At 38.8% G+C, this 21,242-nt stretch overlaps 2 protein-coding genes across 2 annotated transcripts in view; both read left to right on the top strand.

The window, feature by feature from the left end:
- EXOC8 (exocyst complex component 8) overlaps positions 1-21,242 on the top strand; it is a 100,698-nt gene that overhangs the window by 40,933 nt on the left and 38,523 nt on the right. The gene's annotated exons all lie outside the window — the stretch shown is intronic.
- The window catches only part of EGLN1 (egl-9 family hypoxia inducible factor 1), a 36,668-nt gene that overhangs the window by 9,670 nt on the left and 5,756 nt on the right, over positions 1-21,242 (top strand). The window contains exons 2-3 of the mRNA XM_069852280.1: positions 18,398-18,517; positions 20,674-20,810. Coding sequence (XP_069708381.1) covers positions 18,398-18,517; positions 20,674-20,810 — 257 coding nt within the window. The remainder of the gene's footprint in view (positions 1-18,397; positions 18,518-20,673; positions 20,811-21,242) is intronic.

Here is a 21,242-nt window from a genome sequence, read left to right as displayed (position 1 = left end):
TGCCCGTGGCAGGGTGGGTTGGAACTCAGTGATCTTTAAGGTCCCTTCCAACCCTAACTATTCTGTGATTCTGTGTTTTTTAAGAGCAGTATTTTTGATGAATAGAGCAGTAAAGTTATTTGACTTTGCAGCTACTGCTGAATGGAGTAGTTGTTAGTTATTATACCCTTTCTGTCTTCCACATCTGCGACTTACTACTTAGACCCTTCAGAAGAAGGACTAATGCTGATATTTGTGGCCTTTTGAAAAAGTAATTAAGTGCTCCTTAAATCCTTGTAAACTCCTTCCATTTTCTGAAAATTGTTGGTTAATGATAGCTGATCAAACATGTTTTCAGTGCAGGCTTGTGCCAGAATTAGCTGGTAAGTGGCAGAGATAAGCTTAAGGTCAAAATCTAATTCACTCACTGTTCCAGGCCAGTGTCTGTTGGAAATAGAACGAAGCTTTTATGCAAGTAGCAGCTGCTTACACTTGAAGACTTTCTTGTTCTCTGGTATTTAGCTTAAAACTATTTGAATACTTTTGTTAGCATATGGTGTTATAAATAGGAATTAGGGAGAAATGTGCATGCCTGCGTGGCTACGTGGGTATTGTGTGTGAAGGTCAGGCACTTATGTATATGTTGTGTGCATAGCACTGTAACGAAGAGATGAAGGCCATACCTGTAGGGTAATTAACAGGGCCTAACGGGAAAGGCTATTTTATACCCAAGGATTAATTTTGCACATAAATTCAGGGTCACACCAGCTCAGAACACGTAGTTTGATCAGGAAGGAATTCTAGACTACAGAGATGACGTACGGCTTTGGGGACATGCTGCTTTGTGGCCCCAGCGTGCTGCCGTGAGAGCAGAACCTGAGACTGCCTTGCCTTGCTTCAGCATAAAAAAGTTTATGTTTAAAATTATCCAAAAGTGAATGCAGTGTGTGTGGGGTGGGTGTCATGAAGCTGTTCTGCCTTCTGGTTCTAAGGGGGTGAAGGTATTGTGTTGGTTGTCACATGACTGTAAGAAGTTTTAAATTGCAATAATGTCAATAAACTTGCTGAAGATTTGAGGGATTTAAATGTATTTGGTTGTTTGGTTTATTGTTTTCTTTTATATTTTTCAAATCTGTTTATGGGAGGAGATTGTGTTATCGATTCACATCACTTTGTTCTGTTGATAGCTTGAAATTCTTGGTGAAGTGACAGAGGCTGTAGGTTCTCTGCTGGACATACTCTTACTGACCTTCTGGTATGCCACATCTGTTATCATTCTGCTCGCATAGAAGAGTCCTCAAGTTACTTGTGAAATTAAACCAAAAAGTTACAGTAATAGACTAATCTGAGTTTTGTAATAACTTAGAATTTAAATTGCTTTAGATCAAAAACTTGGTCCATACTAATCCTCATATATTTAAATTTTCTGTGCTGTGAGAAAGACCAGAGGTGCAGCATGTGAAAGGTTTTGAAAGTGGTTTATAGTTGGCTAATAAGACATCTTTCTAGCTGCTACTGTGTTGTTCAAGCATCTGTTCAAGTAGCTAACCCTCATTGTGGACACCAGGCTTCCTCATCAGCTTCTGCTGTATTTCTAACAGTGTGTGGTCTGTGCTCAGCTGAAGGTCCGTCCAGTCCCAACAGTTGCTGCATTGTTGTTCGGGCAGCTGGCACGCAGCCTTGTTGCTGTGAGAAAGGAAACTGTGGCCAGTTGATAAGGGCATCTTAAACTGACTCAGTTTCAGCTGGCATGTTATGTGATGCCCAGTGCAATAGATGTTGGTAAATCATACTTCTCTTTGGCTTAACCTGGGTTTTGTGTCGTTTAGCCCCTGTGTGACAGAGTATCAGCCAGTCAGTAGCACTCTTCATAATAGTAGATTCGCTTTTTCAGGTCATATAGGAAGAGACTAAGAGAGCTGTTTATGCTGAAGAGGTGAAGGCACTGGCGGGACTGTGCCGGTGTGTTCAGATAGGAGTGAAGAAGAGGGAGCCAGACTCTTCTCAGCAGTGCTTGGTGACGAGGCAGTGGGCACATTGAAATGCAAGAAACTCTGTTTAAACGTAAGAAATGCTTTTTTGACTATGATGGTGATCAAACAGAGAAGCAGGATTGCCAGAGAGGTTGTGGAGTCTCTATCCTTTGAGATATGCAAAACCTGGCTGCTGGTCATCTAGCTTGCTGTGGGTGACCCAGCTCTGAGCAGGGGGCTGAGCCAGGCGATCTCCAGAGGTGCCTGCCATCCTTAGCCCTCTTGTTGGGGAAAAAAAAAAACCAAAAACCCAACCAAAACCAAAAAAAAACAACCAAAAACTAAACCCAAACATACTGTGATTTGAACTGGAGGAGATAACAGAACAAGGTGGGTTTTGCAGTTTAAAATATTTTTTTTCCAGCAATGGCACAGTCACTAGCAAGTCCTGCTTGTGGCATTTCTGAGTGAAGTGAACTAAAGGCAGTGTTCTATTAGTGGTCATTTGCTTCTTAAAGAAGCATTGTGGTCAGAAATGTAAGTAAACTAACAGTTCGAAATATTCCTGGCTTTGATCCCTTTTGGTCTTGATAGACACACTTGTACTGTGCTGCTGCTGCCTTTTCTCTGTGTTCTCCCATGTGACCTATTTCACAGTTCATATGTGCATATGTGCCCCAGTCCTGTCTTAGAATAGCTTGCTGATTTACAGCATGTGAACACTTTGTAAGACTGATGTAAGCATAAGTTTAAGAAATTAAAACAAACTATATATAGGGGGGTTTATACTTCCTCTACAAAACTATTTGAAATATACATGTATGGTTTTAGGACCTCTTCTATAGTGAGAGGGCCTAGTGCACCAGGGATAGTTGTCCTTTCTTTGCTAGACAGACATAAAAGTGAAATAAAGCTGTTTCAAAGCCACAAACTACTAAAAAGTACTTTACTTTAGTACTTCCTATATTTTTACTTCTTTTATATAGCAAATTTGTAACAAATGTGGAGAGATTATTTTCACTATGTTTTAGCTTTAATTAAGTAAAATACCACCCACTTGACATCATAAACCATTTTGGAGAAGTGTGAGGAGGGAACCTTTGAACAGGTAAGAGTCAGGCTCATGTATTTTGTTCAGTGTGTTGTATAAATCAGAAGCCTGCAGCTCTCAAATTACAGTCCTCACCTGCTGTTTAACTTCTAGCCACTTTTCTTTCATCTTGCCGCTCCTGCCTGTTCTCCCAGTGGCGAGTAGGGGTGCAGAGAACTCTGCCTGTATCAGTTGCAACTTTCTGCCAGGTAGTCAGCAGTTGAAGGGGCACCTTATCAATGGGCTATCGTCTGCAAGGACTGCATTTGAAAGATAAGAGCCACGTGCCTCTCGGGAGATGTCGGTTTGACCACCCGTGCCTTGTATCTAGTAACAGATAGAAGGCAGATGGAGTTGCGCTCATCTGAAGTATGAACTAGGTGATAGACCAGCCCTGAATTGTAGGTTAAAGCTATGTGGTTTTGAAGAATATCCAAAATAATTGAAGTGAAGCAAAGTATCAAGCAGATGTTACTGCTAAAATGCTTATGATTCACTCTGCTCAAAACTTGCGCTTTTTTTGCACTCTGGCTGATCTAGTTTCAGATTCTAGCAAGTTGTCTTATGTCTGCTAGATAGGCATTTATCCTTATCAGATGTCTGTGTTTCATGGAAGTATTTATCATCTGTGTCTATACTGATATGTGTTTGTTGTAAATAATAAATAATCAGCTTGTATATAGAAGTTTAAAATGTATATAAACTGATACTCATACATTACATCCTCCTTCTGCTATATGCCATCCACTTCCTGGCAGCTGAGGAACTTTCTGAGCCAGAGGTTGCATCTGGACCCTGGCTCATAATACATAGAGATGGATGGACATACTTGCCGTTAATTTATGTAATCTTGTTTTAAAAGCCATTTGTACTTTTGGCCTCTGCAACATCCTGTAACAATGAGTCCCACAGTTTGATTAGATGGAAAAGGAACTTCCTTTTGTTTAAAACCTACTGCGTGTGATTTCAATGTCTCCTAGACTCTGCATTGTGAATGCTCACTTCCCAGTAGTTTTATTTTCATGGTTGTAAAAGTCTGGCATTGGCTTCTCTACGTTTTTTCAGCTGATGCTCTTTCCTTCCTAAACTGAAGAATCACGGTCTTTTTAATATTTCTTCGCGTGAGTGCTCTTCCATGTTTCTGATCATTCTTGCTACTCTTCTGTGCAGCTTTCGCTTTTCTTGTTTGGCAAACCCTCTTTTAAGTAAGGCAACCAGAGTTACAGTATTTATGTAGTAGTATCAGGAATTTGTATGCTGGCGTAGCAATGTATTCTGTGTCGCCTTTAGCTGTCAAGCCATTTACAACACTTAGTTGCCTCTGCTGCTGTGCTGGGACTATGTTCTTAGGAGATCTCTGTATTTACTGTAATTTTTTTCTGAAGTTATGCTGTCCGGTTTGGAAGACATAACTGTGAGTAAGGAGGCTTTTTTGGTTTTGTTTTTTTTTTTTGTTGTTGTTTCCTCCCACCCCCACCCCCTGAGAATATTCCTTTGCAATTAGTCTTTCCTGATTTTCACCTGTCACTTTGTTGTCTGGGCACTTGGTATTGTTTTATCCTTCTGTGCCCCTTTCTGCAGAGCTAGGATGGATTATGCAATGTATTTAATTATTCACCTTTTCCCAGGTCACATATCAAAAGTCCAGGTTCTGTGGGGATCTTGCTGTTAACTGCCGTTTTCACTGAAAGGAGGTTAGTTGGCTATAGTGAAATTCTTATTGCCATTCATTTTATTATGATTTTCTTTGCCTGTACTTTGGAATGCTTTGGGAGTAAGATCCATGCTTAAAATGCTTTATATTATAATGCAAAAATTATCATTTATGTCTTGAGTAAATTTTTATTAAGTTGCCAGTATAGCTTGGAGAAAATGACATGTAGTGACTCCCCAAGGTCTCTTAACACCTGGCACAGACTCAAGAACAACACAGCAGTTCCTAGACTGGAGTCCTGACTTTGTCATTTTCCTTAGTGAAAATAGAAAATGGGAGCGGCCTCTCTCATGAGCCAAAGGCTATGCCAAAATTGCATTGTAAGCTATACGGATAGTAAGATAAACATATATTATTTTTACCTATTTAGTCCTATGACTTCATGAAGAGCCTTACAAACACAGAAAATAATGTTCCTTTATGGGACAAGAAATGTAGATGAACATATTGTGAACTAGCTTTATTTTCAGTTTAATCTTCTTGTATAGCAATGTGAATGTTGCAGAGTGTTTTTTCTGATGTGCTTTTTACTGTGCCTTTTGCTCTTTCTACGGTCACATCCTGCTACTTGGAAGGTACACACCCAATAAAGACAAAGCTAGTAATAAGTGATCCTTCCTCATCATTGGGGCTTCTACAGGTCTTTCTTTTTTCTTTCCTTCTTTTTTGCACCTCCCTCACTTTGTGTACAGCTTTCCAGAGGGAGCCATGGAATTCTTCAGGGGCTCAATTGGAAACAGAATTTGCTGGTAATGGGAAGATGGAGTCTGGCATTTTTTGCCTTTGAAAATATCTTACACTTTTTTGTTGTTGTTGTGTCCTTCATTTGCAAGGAAGGGTTATCTTTACTTTGGAGCCCTTAATTTAAATTGTCTTTGCAGAGGAAGTAAATACTGGTTTTCTGGATTAACTTCCAGTTGTCTTGCTGGTAGCTGTATATCATTGTTTGTATTGATCCCGGGAATAAAATATATTTTATTGGCATATGTTTTATTCCTTTTACTGGCACTTGTGTGTGTGCCAGGATGGGAAACTAGTCGGTACACCTGAGGGCAGAGCTGCCATTCAGAGAAGTATGGACAGGCTGGAGGTGTGTGCAGAGAGCAGCCTTACAGTGGTCAGCAAGTGCAAATGCAACACCCTGCACTTGGAGGAGCTCTATGCGATGGTACTGACTGGGACTAAAAAGTTGTAAGTGAGGAGAGACGGTCACCTCACTCAATCTACGGGCTCTGTTCCTGGTAGTGCTGCCCAGGATACTGTTGTACTTCCCAGCTGCCACAGCACACTGCTGATTCCTCTAGAGCATCATGCGTTCTGTTGTTTTTGTATTGCAGCCTAAGCTCTGTTGTTTTCCTTTTTGAGAATTTAATTTTAGATAGTTTTATCTAACTAGGTAGTTTTGTTATGAGTTACTGCCTATATGCTTGAAATCCATTTTGCTTATATGAATAAGCAAAACAAAAAAAGTGTTTTCCCTGAACAGGTTATAATGAAATATAAATTTTTACATGTGGTAATTCTGTTGTGTACCCACCCCACAGCAAAAATGAAGTAATTATGTAAAACATTAAATAAATCAATTCCATTTTGAACTAGTGGAAGAATTTTATTAGGAACACTGCAGTTATCTATTGTTACAACACCTGCAATTTGAATGTATTTTTTTGTTTCTTGTTAGCTTTTGCAAGGCCACTCCATATGAATGTTTTATCTGGGAGACAGATGATGCAAGTAGCCTTCTGCATGCAGTGGGTGGATAGGACCATGATAGTACTTTGCCGTGCATGGAGTAGTGGCTTTTTTCTGATTTTCAGTTGCAATTCTCTGTGCTGAGACTAACCTCTGATGTCCAAATTGTTTAGTAGTTCAGTTGATTAAAGGACTGGAGGATACAGAAGAGCAATTACAGCTGAGGCCTGGTGGTGTATCACAGTTGTTAGTGCTTACAGCTTGTCTTCATGGGGTTAGTAGCAGGGCAGTCGCAATTAAAACCCATGCTGTGGAACTTGCTCCGTTCATTATCATAGTGCTTGGTTGGCAAGTTCCTCCGCTGTCCCTGGCTCCTTGCCTGCTCCTCCTCCCTGATCTTCCCTTCAGCCTTCCTCTGGCTTCAGAATTGTTTTTTTTCTTCTTCTTTAGTTGCACATCTTGGATGTCTAGGACAAAGAGTTCTGGGATCTGTAGTATCTTTAAGCCAGTTGGCTGCACACCTGTAACTTCCTGAAGCATTGTCTTCTATTGGGAAACTACTGTCCATTGTTAGTATACGATAATGGTTACATGCTTTAGAAGATCTGTTGTTTATTTTCAGTAATTATGTAGCAATTTCATTTTAAAATGTGGCTAATGGCTGAAAAAATACACTTCTGCCAACCCTGAAATCTGAAGTGGCTGCTGGCTGACTGGAAGGAGAAGTTGATTTCTTGCATAGAAACCTAGAATCTAGTATTTTGCAGAGTTGGTTGTTGTTCCACTTGTTCCTTAGTTCGTGTGGTACTTGGAATTATTCTCCCCCTTCCAGTACTGCAGACTTTTGTTAATGCTGCTAGTCCTTCTGGTGTCTGCTTCTCTTCATCCTCCTTTCCTTTGACTACATTTTGTCCAGTGGTAGTTTCCACTACTGTTCCTTAAGGTGATGAGTTCATACCCTTGAGTTGTTTCAGGGTGTTTGCAAGCTGAGGGAAACAGGTTTTCAGCAATTCATTTCTTGCATATATTTCTTAATTTGTCTTTTTTCTTCTGGTCACAACTTAAAGCTGGGAGCAGGCTTTGAAAAACAAAATTCAGGCTCTGTAGATCTTGCGTGTAGGTTGCATATATCCTATGGAACGGTCATTGTGGTCTCATGTGACACCTCTCTGATCCAGGCTACTATTGCTAGTCCCTGCCATTTCTCCCCAGTGAATGTGGTAGACTGTAAGGCTCTTAACTGCCCTTTGAATTACGGGAAAAGTTCCTGCTGCTTATTTTTTGGGGGGGAACATACAGAAAAAGATGTGCATGTCCTGTCTTGAAAACCATCTTTTCTGGATGATACATGGAACAGTGTGCTTCCCTTTTTTGACTGAATGTGGTGCTTTTAAGGAGGTTTGAAGTATGTAAGTACCAGCTGCATGCTACTTCAGCTGGTGTTAGGATTTCTAAATTTTCTGTGTGAGCACTTGGGAAGAGGGATCTTGGTTCTGTGCTCTTCTGAATGCCTTGAAAGATGAAAACAACCTCAGTGACAGGTGATTTCAGAGAGGCTTCCTTCTTGTTCCTACAAGGTTTTGTACAGTATGGTTTTCTTGCATCACCACTTTGTGTGGAGTTTGGGCTTCGCTGCCTCCTGATTTTTAGAGCGGGGAAGTTCATAGTCTGAGGTTAACATCATATTTCTGACTGACGCTTGCCAAGTTACAGATAGTCATAGCAATGTTTGACAGGAGCCTTGACAGATAGCATCAACAGGTTTTATTTGTTCATAGAAAAGGGCTGATCTGTTCAGAAGCCTACATGCCTTTTAGGAAAGGTGATTAATCTAATGAATATATAAAATACTTTTGTTACTGAATTATTGGCAAGGAGGAAAGTAGGTAACTTTTTTGCCCAGATTGGTTGTTTTCATAGCAGTTTCCTAATGCCAAGTATAAATGGACTTGGAATAAAGCAGATTGATTCCTTTTAATAAGTTGATAGTTTGTGATACAACGCATTCCCAAGGCATGCAGGTGATACGTTTTTCCATCGCCCTGCTCTTGTGTCAGAGGTGGTTGTGACCAGTGGGGAGAGTGGGAAGAAGTTTGGAGCAGCACCGGGGAGCTCTCCTCTCTGCAGGAGGTCCTAACCTAAAGATGATCTTGCTGCTGCCATGAGTGTGAATTTGGTGTAGTCAGCTGAATAGTCATTTCCATGTCGGCATTGAATTGGCTTTTGTATCAGCTAGATGAGCACAGGCTGTTTTCTCAGGTGTTTTTCACTGCCTGGAGTCAGTGTTGGGTACATTGAGATCTTGCTTGTGCTCATGTAGCCACATACCCTAGAGCCAAGTACATTGCATTCCTGAACTAGCCTCCTCCAGGAGTTTCACTGTGCTGATGGAGCCTCCTCCCCGTTGCAGCAAAATGCCTTCTTAACCTGAAATAAGGAGGCTGGCTGTGCTGGGGCATACATCGAAGGGGTGTGTTTTGGAGTCACTTTTCTGACTCATGTGCCAAAGTCAGCAGTGCTGCTCCTGGTGTTTATGGTCAGCCCTTAACTCTGTGTGGCCGCAGCTTTTCCTTAGGGCTTACCCAGAACACTGGTGGGAGTCTGACACGTCTGGAACACCAGTAGATTTGTGCAATGCCTGCTTACTTCTGAACTGGTTACACTGGGTGATCTGGTTAAAACAAAAGCAACCCTCAGGTGTTGCTTTTGCCAGCTGGTCCTATTACAGTGTGGTAGTGGGATTATAAAGAAGGGGTTGGATGAAGACAGTTTGTGTTAGTTCCCATGGGCAGAGTCAGCATTTCTTGAATTTAAATTGTAGGTGGTTTGAAAGCGTATTACAGGCTGTTTATTGCTGTCTGGCTTTAAACTTCCATCAGGGTTTTGTGCAATGTTAATATAAATTAAAGCAGTGCTTTGTCTATTAGCATTTAAATGCACAGTTATCCGGGGGTTTAATTTATATACAATTTCCAAGAGTTGTTTGGACTCTAATAGCAGGAGTGAATGCTGTAGTGTATGGTGTCAAGTTGGAAGTGGTGTGAGCGTTGCCGAATCGTGTATGTCCCCTCGCAAATATCCTTAAAACTATTTCTAAATTAATGTTCCTCTACATACTGTTTATGGCAATATATCTTTCTATGTCTAAAATCTAGAGGTTGTTGCTGAGACTTGAACACTTTGGTAAATGTTTATGTAGATGCTGTAAATTTAAGATACTTAGAGTACACCAGAACCTTCAAGTATCTGGCTAACCATAGTACTAAACATGTAATCCTATTGCCATGCAGTTGCACAACACTCAAATTTATGTAAAGATCTCTTCCCTGCAAGCTAAACTTCAGTTATATGGTTATTTTGCTCTTTAAAAGTGGAAACAAAATTACATTTTTAAGTGAGAAATGAAATGTATTTCCTAGAATTTAGCAAAGCTATCATGTACTATCAGTTTCTTGTCTCTTATAGGAAAGAAACTCTGGGCTTCTTGATACATACAATTCTGGGGGGAAAATGTTAGTGATGGTAAGTTATGTCCTTTAAATGGCTAATCTGAGCTGTCCACTTTCCCAGACAGGGTAGTGAGATTTTGTTTAAAAATAAAAATGAAAGCCCACCACCCCCTACCTACCCTTAATCCTTAGGGTTTCCAGCCTCTCCTGGTATAAAGAGGTATAAAAGCTCTCTAGCTTTCAAGACTGGACTAGATTTATGCTTCATTTTTTAAGGTAGTTTAGGTTCAGTTTTTCTAGTAGATCTCACAAAACTAAACAAACTCGCTGATTGTAGGTAATATAAAAATACATTATCACACATCTTCATGTGTCTTCCTTCCATGTGCTAGCTTATGTCATGTGGTTGACTCGGGCAATCTGGTGTGCACGATCTACTCTCAGAATATATTTTATGAGATGTGGCTGAGTAAGACTTGACTTCATACTATTTTAGTGCACTATCGTAATTTGTTTTAGCGTTGTGTTATTTTTAGTTCTTAAAGATGTTGCTTCTCCGTGTTCTTTCTGAATGGTTAGGGATTAAGCCAGTAAATTGACTAGTCTCATGCAAGAGCAGAATGTTCTGCCCCATCTTGGCGGGGGGGTGGGAATTTCAAAGTACTTACTTCTTAAATAAATTAATAAATGAATTTCCTAAATTCATTTCAGAGCATTTGCCATGTTAAATTAAAAGCAGACTCTTAAAACTTGTGTTGATTGACTGACTTCTCTGTCAAACTTTCATACTGCGCCAAAACACTGAGTCACCAGTCTGCTCCTCTTGGAAGGAATGTGGAGTTATCCATGGAGGCCAGCCTATTCTGCAAACACATTTTGTATTATACAACAGTTGTTTGAATCTGAAGTGTATTGGTCAACTTATTTAATCATAATGCGGACAGGTGGCTGGTAGAAGCCAAAATATGCTTCAGGCCCTCCTCAGCTGCAAGGTCAAGTGTTGTTTGCTCGTAGGCTTTTAAGAGAGACTGTTTTGCCCCTGGTGATAGTGCTTTTCGTCTGATTTCTTTGGAAAGCCTCTGTAAAGCATATCTGGGTTTTGGGTTTTTTTTTTCCTATGTTGTTGACTTTTTTAGAAGTTTGTAGTAGATTTTGATATCAAAACTGTCAAAACGTGTCATATTGACCCTTAGGGGAGCTATTAGTGCCTTGTAGCACTAACATAGTGTGCATGTACTCATATTAAATATTTTCTTCCTTTTTTTTTAAGGGAAAGCAGGTGGCTTAGGCTTGAAAATGTTGTTTATATTTAGAGATGCATTAGGGGAACTTTACTTTTTTTAATATTCTGTTTAAGCCAGTGCATAACTCTATGCTTTTTTAGATTTGAACCCAGTTTTATTTTTACTCCTTTATTTTCCTAATAAGCAGTTAGGTTAAGTTACAGCAAGCTAGGCCTTCACAAGATTGAAGGACTGCATGAGTATTTGCACTGGTTTCACTGATTCAGTTTTAAAGCAGCACCTTTTGGTTAAATAGGCACAATTTTGAGAACAGGCTTTTCCCATGTGACTTGGTTAGCAGGCTTGAAAATGCTGGTATGTTAACTGTAAAGGAAGATACAATCTTTTTCCCCCCCTGAAGCTTGTAAGCTGAGTCAGCCTCCTTTTCTCCTTTGGAGATTTGCAACTTCACAAGCTCAGGTACAGCAGAGCAGAGAGAACCTTGTTGATGTTTAAATGCTGTTATCTCCGTTTAGTAGTGATGGGGGCTGTGGGACCTCAGCTGGGAGTTAGGAAGTGTATTTTAGGTCTTCCTGTTATGTCTGTCTATAATTCTGTTTCAGTTGCTCATTGGTTCACCTTTTGAGATGTTTCTCTGTCCCGCTTTCCTTAGCACTGTCAAAGCCTTTGTTCAGGGGGCATGTCTTCTGTCCCCACTGCGAGAATTTCCACCATCTCCCCCAGGTTAATAGTGCTTCTCTATCCTATGTTTTTTCATTTATTAGATGTAGTCATCAAACTGTGAGCACACCCCACATTCACAGTCATTTCCTGAATATTAAACAACTGCAGTTCTAGGATTTTTCTTATGTCATTTGAAAGAACTGATGGATTATTCAAGCTTCTGTGCATGCTTCTTCAGTAGTTTAAGAGCTCATGAGCATTACTTGGTGTTCATGTACATTCATGAATGGAAGTTATTCACAATAGATTTTTGTTGATGTTACTGTTGAACACGGTTAGAATTGAACAGTGAAAGGGGATTACCAAAGTTCATGTAGCTGCAGTGAAAAATACCTGAGCTTGTTTGCTGAGTGGCACCCTGGTTACGTTTGAGGTGTCAGGATCCAAACTCTGTGTCGATCTTCTGACCCAAGAGTGCTGGACTGGGCTGAATGCAGCCACAGAACTGGTATGAGAGCTTCTGCCTTCTAATTTGTGTTTGTTTACTAGGATACACAAGTTGAATGTTGTAAGCAGGTTAAATGTCTTGTAAAACTGCAGACGAGTAAAACAGTAAGTTGATTTGAAGGGAAATTGAAGACCGTGCGTCTGAACTGCTACATTGGCAAAGCTTTCTCTGAACATCGGTCTGAGAAACCAAGATCTGATTGGCGAGTTAGAAATAAGCAATGTAGTAAAAGTATTCCTCTGTTGTGCCAAACTTTTGGTGGTATGTTATGTTGCTTGATTCTGCATGCTTATGAAATGCGGTTCTAACGAAGCAAGTAGAAATCTTGTATTGGCCATTGAACTCAAAGGTTTGGGTAGAAGTGAGATAGATCAGGTTGCCATTGATTTCTGAACTCCCTAGAAGCTCATGGAAGATAAAATCCATGTACGTAGCCGTGTGCTGATTCTATTTATAGTGTAAGCAGCAACATCAGCTCTCAGTTTTTCCTCTCTCCCTTCTGTCTGAGTTCATTTTTCATCTCTGATCTCAGTTCAGTTTGCCTTCCCTGTGCCAGCTCAAGAGCTGGCAGCTTTGCCAAGCCTACTTTCTTGTTAAAACTTGTGCTGCTACCTTCAGCAGCCACAGGAATGACCCATGTTTGTTGTCCTTGCTTTCAGTTACTTTTCTTAGAAGAGCAGCTTGCTTTGTGCTAGCCAGAAGATGAGCCAAATAGCTGGTATTCGAAGTAGTTGATGCTTTTGGCGTTGGTTGGTTTTTTGTTGTGGGGTTTTCGGTTGTTTTTTTTTTCTTTTTTTTCCAATCTGCAGTTAGCAATGGAAAGTAATACCTCATGCTCCTTTGCCAACAGACAAATTGAATGGCTGTAGTGGTAACTTAATATTAGGAGAAAGGGCTTAAAGATGAATAATTCAAGCTGCTTCAATGTGTGTGTCTCTTCTGTATGTTAGCTTCTGACTCAAATTTACAGATTCTGACTCTGTACTGGGGATGTGCAAGTTACTGTGTTTTTTTAATTTTTAAGCCTATAAGTAATCATTTGCGGATTCTCCAGCTGATGATTGTAAGGCATGGATTTTTAGTGAGGGAATCTTTGGTGGGTCTAGTATTTCTCTCCAGCTCTTCTAGTTTCAGTGTTGACTTGTGTGAAAACTTGGCTGTCTAGCCTTGCTTGCTAGATTGTGGAGGAAAACAGGAAAAATTTTTACTCAGTTGAAATATATGGAAATACTTGGATTAGCTGTGTCCCAGAGAGCTTATTTTACCCCTTTCAGCTTCCTCTGTTTTGAGTAAAGCTGACTGGATTTTCTCCACATTGGTATTTTTTCTGTTGCAAGTTTCTGTCTCTGCTAATGAAGAACTACTCAAGGTAGTTCCAATACAGTATTTTTTTTACTGCAATTTGATTGTTATTTTGTACACTTTGTGAAAAAAATCTTAGGCTGATGTGCTTAGATAAACTTCCTCAGGACTCCTTGAGGGATGAACAAATTCTTGAAGTAGAAATACATCACAGATGGGTTGAATGGGGACAACTCAGATTTTTGCTTTTCTTTGATTCTTCTCTCTAGAGGTGTGTGTGGGTTTTTTCTTTCTTTGAATAATCTGTCAGATGACCCATGCCAAGGTTTTACAGTGAAGTCTTTGTGAGAGCATCTGATAAATTTTGGTAGGAAGTCATCGGTCTTGCATTTAGACATCTTGTTTTGCTCACTGAGATTTGCAGTTCCTTCAGCAAATGGCAAAAGTGTCATCTCTGTGACGGATGCAGCTTTCTTTGAGCTAAACAATAAAGTTATTTTACGTTAATAAATGAATATGACAGAACACACACTCAGTCTGCATTATATATTTGTGGTTTGGGGATTCCTCTCCCTCCAAGGAGTTTTGCATTGTCATGTAACTGGTGTTTTTCTCTCCTTCCAATGAGTTTGCTATTATTGCTTCCTTGTTTTTAAGGAACAGTACCTGAACTTGCAAGTATCCAGCTGTGACAGGAATAGAGAGGATAGAAGAAAGATTTCAGTCTGTTTACCTGCCAGTCTTCCTTTATATATGGGTGAGACTATCATAATTTTCTGTGAAAGAAGGTGAAGGCTACTTACAAATGAAAGCACAATTTTCAGCTGCATTGATGTGCTGTGACTCCCAGGGTTGAGAGTCTTAGGTGATGCTTCTTTACACAGTGAACAAAATTGTAGGGCCTATGGATTATTCCCTCTGATATTACCTTCGTACATTTACTTGTTAAATAGAGTAATGGCTGACACATGTAAGGATGCCAATGCTTAGCAAAAAAAATGTGGTTTCAGTTACTACTTCTTGTTGCTTTGGGTTGATGGCCTAAAAGTGAATTTTCCAGAGTTAAACACTTGCAAGTAGAACATCTGTAGGTGAATGAGTGCTGATTAAATGTGTGAGTACTTTGGTTTAATAGACACAAGTTGGGCGGGCTTTAATGCTTTCTTGATTACTCATGGATTCCAGGGAGTATCTTAGGACAGGGCTCGTGCTAGGCATGAGTGCTTAGACTAAAAGAGAATACTGTTGGGCTAAAGAAGGTTAACGTTAAAAGCATTTGCAAAGGAATTCTGTGGGTGAAAAATTCAGTGTGTGACTTAAGTATATTCTTCACAGAAATTAAGATTACTGAGTGCTTAAAAATTGTAATGCCCAAGAACCACAAAAGGGAAGAACTCTTTGTCTATTAAGAAAATGCAGGTAATGCTTTGGATTGAGTTAATTGATTACTTTTATGGGACAACTGATGAGGCAGGTAGCTCTTTGTTCTGGACAGCTAACAGCTTTGTTCATATTCTGAAATGTTAAGGAATCTTGGTCGTGCTGGGCTCAAATGCCTGGCTTTCTTGACTGCCATTAAGTGTTTGCCAAAAAAAAAAGCTTTAACTCCAAAATTCTCTCTGCTGGCATACATGTATTTGCTTGCTTATTTCTACACAAAATGTTAAAACAACAACTAAAGTATGACTTAGTTATTTACCTGGGTCACTTTTTTTGTCCTTTCCATGTGGATAATCTTGCAGTATGTGACAGTTTGACAGGAACTCGCTTCATACCGTTTCACAAAGCAAAATATTTCCCATATCCTGTAAAAGGTTAAGTTTTGTGACTTTCCTTATCATAGTTCAATTGAGGGGAGGGAATTGTCACACTGACTGGTAAAAGCAGTGTATATTAAGCTACACTGATCAATTTGCAAATTGTTTGCTTTCCAGTTCACCACTAAGGGCTGAGTCATTCTTGCAGTTAAAACAAATACATATTAGATAAGTTATCACAGCAAACCTGTTTCTCGTCTCACCTGGTTAAAGATAGTAGAAGTTTTGGGCTGTAAAGTCAAAAAGAGGAACTTTCTCAAAAAGTTGACAGTGTTTTGGATGCACTGTATGAACCACTTTTGATGTTAAATATGGCTGTTCTTCATGTGAAGTTGATGACAACTGGTGTTTCCTCAGATTTCCAAAAGTGCTGCTGGTCCTCATTTTCTTCAGCAACATTGATGTTAAAGATTCCTTTCTTGTTTTCCCTTCCGCAAAGAGAACAAGTACCCACTTCAGTACCTTATAAGGGAAACTATAGCAATGGGATGCAGATTTACGCTTCTTTAACTGCAAAATTATCTTTTTGAGGAACAGATAGCAACCAAATGTGGCCTTGACAGAAAAACCTGGATTGGCTAGAGAGGCCTGAAACTGTCCTAAACTTTTAACAGTAGTTTTTTAGCTCAGTGACATATATTTAGGTCATAGACTGAGATCTGAAAAGGTCTACAGGCATGTCAAATGCCTTGTGATTTCAATGCGAAATGACATCTCTCTTGCTACACTTTCTTACTGTTTTCCTCATTCTGATTGAGTTTTAACAGCTGTTCCATGCAGCTGTTGAGCAACAATTAATCTCAGGGTTTAATTTACATTTACTTCTCAGCAAAACCCTTTGATTTTAAAACTTTCATGTTATCAGGAATGCTGTTACAGGATTGGATCAGTGTCTGCTTTTCAGCACTGTTCATGCTCCATAAGAGCTTGACAGCGTTTATGTGGTATGTGGGACTTTTTTCAAGAAGGCTGGCTTTCAGTGGCAACCATATATCTTCCTCTTCTAGCCCAGCTTTGCTTTGTTTTGTTCCTTTTTTTTTTTCTCTGTAAGAAAGGAAATTACAGAACCCTCATTACATTATTTGGTGTTTTTAATGCGCTGGTTTGATTTTTGTGGGTTTATCTTTGTGTAGTAAAACTGACAAGTAATGACTTTGCGAAATATTAGGTCACAGTACTTGATACACGTAATATGCTTGTATAATGTAAGACCTGTAATGATGACTATGCTATGATTACATTAAAGGGACTGAGAAGCTGAAATGCCAAATCTCAAAATTACAAGTATATTTGAATTCTGTGGTTTTGAGTACTTTTCATGCAATGCGGTCACTTCCCATCTCGTGTGAATGAAGTTTGGCTTAATTTTTAGGTTTTTCTAATAACCACAGTGCTACTACTTGGCAAATACTGTGATTCTGATTTCTGCCTAGAAAGAGCTATGAAAAGGTTTCTTCTTCCCTTAGTAGAATGTATATATAGAAGTAAGGATTTTAGTGTTTGCTGCTATGGCAGAGTGCATTCTGCTTCCAAGTGATATAGAAATATTTGAGTAATCAAACTGAAGGATTATAAGCTGTTTCTTAGCCTGCTTAAAGTACAGTTTTGTGTAAGTGATGCAAACTGAGGAAAGCTTTATCTTTTTAACATCTTAAATGGTGTGTGGGAAAACTTAGTTTATCAATATAAGGGACAAAATGCAGTGAACCAGTTGATTTGAAGTGTTTTTAATCTGATGGGTTATGTTTTCACTTTTAACACTTTATTGGGAAAACTGGTTTTCTTATTTTATGTAAGAGGTGAAAGAGCTCTGTCTTTAAATTCTTATTTAATAAGGCTAAATCTAGGCAGGAATGATTGCATTTAAGAGTTGTGTTTTCTCTAGGCAGCAGATATTGATTGAGACCAATAGTGTATTGGATTGCTGACCAACTCACTTTTTTTGCTTTTCTTTTAAAGTTGCATTACAACTTTTTGCAGATAAGATGATGTCACTCTAGAAATCTGAGAACCGAGGTGGCAGTGGGTGACTTGGCCTAGAACACTTGGATCTGTTCTCTTTAAAAATCCTGAAATGATTGCTGTTTCCAACAAATGCCTAAAAATATGGGGATGTGCTGTACAACAAACTGGCCATGTGAACTGATGGCTCATCAAGCTAATCATACCATCCATTTGCAAGATAGTTTGTTTTGCACACATATCTGCATGTCTGAAGATGCAGAAACTAAGCAACCTTCTAGGGGTCTTTAAATTCAGCTAAGTGCAGCATGGGAAGTTAAATATACTACTGTCCTGGGAATCATTTGTCAGAAGGTTATTGCAGATAATTGTTTGGTGTCTGTTTTCAATTTCTTGCTCCTTGACTAAAAAGGATGTTTTTGTTGTACATGTAGGCTTGTTTCAACAAAGGTTCAAAGACCTTCTATGTACAGGACAAAGCAGAAGCCTGAGAATGCATTTAGAGTAATTGAGTTAAATGGGCTAATGGTCTTGTCTAAAAAGACTCCTAAAAATAAAGTTTGATGCTACTTTTTGGGGAGGGATTCTCTGCATTGGAAACATGGAATTAAAAAAGAGATGAAAAGACAGCTGTCTGTGAACCTCTGTCTGGAAAACAAGTATTCTCGCAAGGCGAAGCGCATGCCACTTAATTATACACAAGTCATTTTTTGCCCTTGTGTCTCATTCAGGGGAGGGAAGTCTGAAGCATTAGTGACAGCATGGGAGCTGCCCCACCTTGCATACCTTAATTGTTTCATGCCTTTGTTATAGACATCTGTTTGTGTTCAAAACCAGTTTTTTCTAGAAAGAAAACACAGATTAAAAAAATCACTTTTGCCATTATTCCTAATTTAATTTTTCTACTGCTTGGGAATGAATTACATAAAAATGAGTAGAGATAAAATGTAGACTTCTTCCTCATACACAAATAATAATTATTATGTTTGATTCTTTTACTCTAGGCTATGGTGGCTTGTTATCCCGGCAATGGAACAGGATACGTGCGCCATGTTGATAATCCAAATAGAGATGGAAGATGTGTTACATGTATATATTATCTTAATAAAGACTGGGATGCCAAGGTATGCGATAATATCTTTCTACAACTTTTTCTTACGTATACTTGCTAATGCATCTTTGCTACAGGTTTTTATTTATGTCCTGATTTCTGTGTTTTACATTAACTGTGGATGTCCTTTGCCCCCTGATTCTGCTGTTAGTGAGAGTAGATACAGATAATTTATTTATCTTCAAGGTTCTGAATGTCAGCAGGACCTCCTTGACAGAGACATTAAAGGAAAGTTGTGTTTTTCATGTTTCTTAAGTGTCTGCTGTTATCCAACCTTTATAAATATCTAATTATGAACCTTATTGTACATTCTGATACACACACAGAGAATAAATAAAGAATATTTGAAAATTAACTTATTTTAGTCAGTTGCTCTATTCATGTTGGAAATCATGAGTTTACTGCTTGTGTGACTAGATTACTTAATTGAATATGCTCATATGAAGGAAGATTCTGTAGCTTGGGAGCAGTTGCAAATATGCCAAGTGTTACAATTATCGCTATATAATGTAGTTCAAAGCAGCATAAGACCTTATATTGTTGTTTATGGGGGCGGGGGTAGAGTAGAGAAGGGTTTAAAACACATTCAAGTTGCCGAAGTATTTAATACCAGTGACTGCAGAGGTAGTGACTATGATAAAGTAACTTTTAAATAAGGATTATCCTGGAGTTTCAGTGGGATTAGGTAGATTAGGAAGAATGTGTGTAGCTAACTGGCTGTATTGAAAGCATGAGAGTATTGCAAAGATAGCTTTGTTTACTCCTTGATTGCTCTGCAGTTAGCTATGGCGAAGTTTATTCTCATTGTATGTGGAAAAAGAAAAATAAAGATACTGATATTTCTGTCATACTTAGGAAGCAGCATGTGGAAGAGCATGTAAGGAATAAGATTCTGTGAATTGAGTGCACCAGATATGGATAACATAGGTTGCAGCTGAGAATTTTACTTTTTCTTAAGTACTTTCCATTTCTTTTAAGGGCTGGATGAGACAATTTAACTGATAACATACTTGCATAAAACTGGTAGATTGGAAAGCTGAGTCAGAAACAGATGCAATTGAAGCTTCTGTTTCTGATTTGGTCTTTAAAATATCACATTACTAGCCTTTTTGTGATGATTGCATATTCATATATAAGAGTAATGGTTGTACTGAACATCTTAAAATGCAGGTTTGGGGGTATTTTTAGTTGATTTGCAGTTTCTTTCCTGGAAACAAGTGAATACTTACCAGAGTGTATGAGTCGAGCAAATCAAATTTTCATAATAACTGTAATAAACTTACTAGCTGGAGATTTTAATTTATGAACAAATATATTCTAGTTCTTGCAAAATCTGTTTTAAATTGCAAATTAGTAAATTACGAAGTATATTGGTTAGCAGAGAAAGAAGCTCAGGCTTTCTGTAGGAGAACAGATGGATCTAAATTATCACTTCTTATTTGCTGATTTAGATCACAATTTAAAAAAAAAAGGTCATTTATATCAATTTACCTTGTTTAGTACTTGCACTGTGGTGGCCATCTATAGTTAGGCTTAACATCATCAGTAGGAAGTAGTTAACCTGACTTAAAAATAATTAACCCCCGCCTACTTGTGCTGTTTTCTAAGCATCAATGGGTAGGTCCAAGTGTTTTTTTCAAAGCCTAGAAGATATCTAAATCGACCAGAAGTAATATAGATTCAAGCTTTAATTTGAACTTTTCTTGTCTTTACTCATCTTAGTTACAGAAACATGACATAAACTTGTGCTGCTGCTCTTAAATGAAATAATCTCTTTAATGTGAAAGGGTGAAATTCAGATGTGAAATTCAATGTGTCTCATCCGTACTGGCATTTTTTTAGCCACCTGTGTAGTATAATTCAGTCTTTTTTGCAAGTAGGTAATGCAGCTAAAAACCAACCAATCTAAACCTACAGCTTTTTTCCTTAAACATGAATGGAGGCTTCATATTTTTAAGCATTCTGAAAATACATGGTGAAAAATGTATAAAATGTTGTTACATGAAATATGTCAGGCAAAAAGCCCTAGACTCTTAATTTCTGTAGCATCTGATAAAGACTTTTATTCTGGTTCCAAGTGTTTGAAATATTTTCCAATAGGATATTCAGTACTTTTAAATACAGTGAGACATTGTTTTTAAGCACTCATTTTAAATACTTAATTTGTAGGTAAGTGGAGGCATCCTTCGGATATTTCCAGAAGGTAAAGCGCAATTTGCTGATATTGAACCCAAATTTGATAGACTGCTATTCTTCTGGTCTGATCGCCGCAACCCTCATGAAGTACAGCCAGCATTTGCTACAAGGTAGGACTGATGGACTCTATATATTGCATGATGACTTTTTTCAAGAGATGAGCAAATTCTAATGAGAAAGGATCCCAAGTTTTTCCACATACTCTTCACATTGCACTGTGACGAAAAGGGGCTTTCTTCTACTGATTGGTTAGGGTTCTGCTGTGCTGCTGAGTTTGCACCAATGTCTGATCTCTTTATTTTGGAGAAAACTTCCTATTGGATGTGTAGTAGGGGGGTCTGGAAACACGAGAAGTTTCTGAGGGTGTACTTGGCAGAACTGGGTAGGAGCACACAGAGCCATAAACAGACCCCCACCTTAGCCAAGGGGTGTTGTCTTCATTATTTGTGTGGTAGCTTTACACTGTGGTCCCTTCCCCTTGTCCTTAGCATCTTACGGTATTACTGGAAGATTGGCAGGTACTTTGCTTTTATGTGCTCTTT

Source organism: Phaenicophaeus curvirostris, chromosome 2 (assembly GCF_032191515.1).
Source record: "Phaenicophaeus curvirostris isolate KB17595 chromosome 2, BPBGC_Pcur_1.0, whole genome shotgun sequence".
NCBI lineage: Eukaryota > Metazoa > Chordata > Aves > Cuculiformes > Cuculidae > Phaenicophaeus > Phaenicophaeus curvirostris.
The sequence above is the reverse complement of the archived record's forward strand: the minus strand, read 5'-3'. Positions and strand labels throughout refer to the sequence as shown.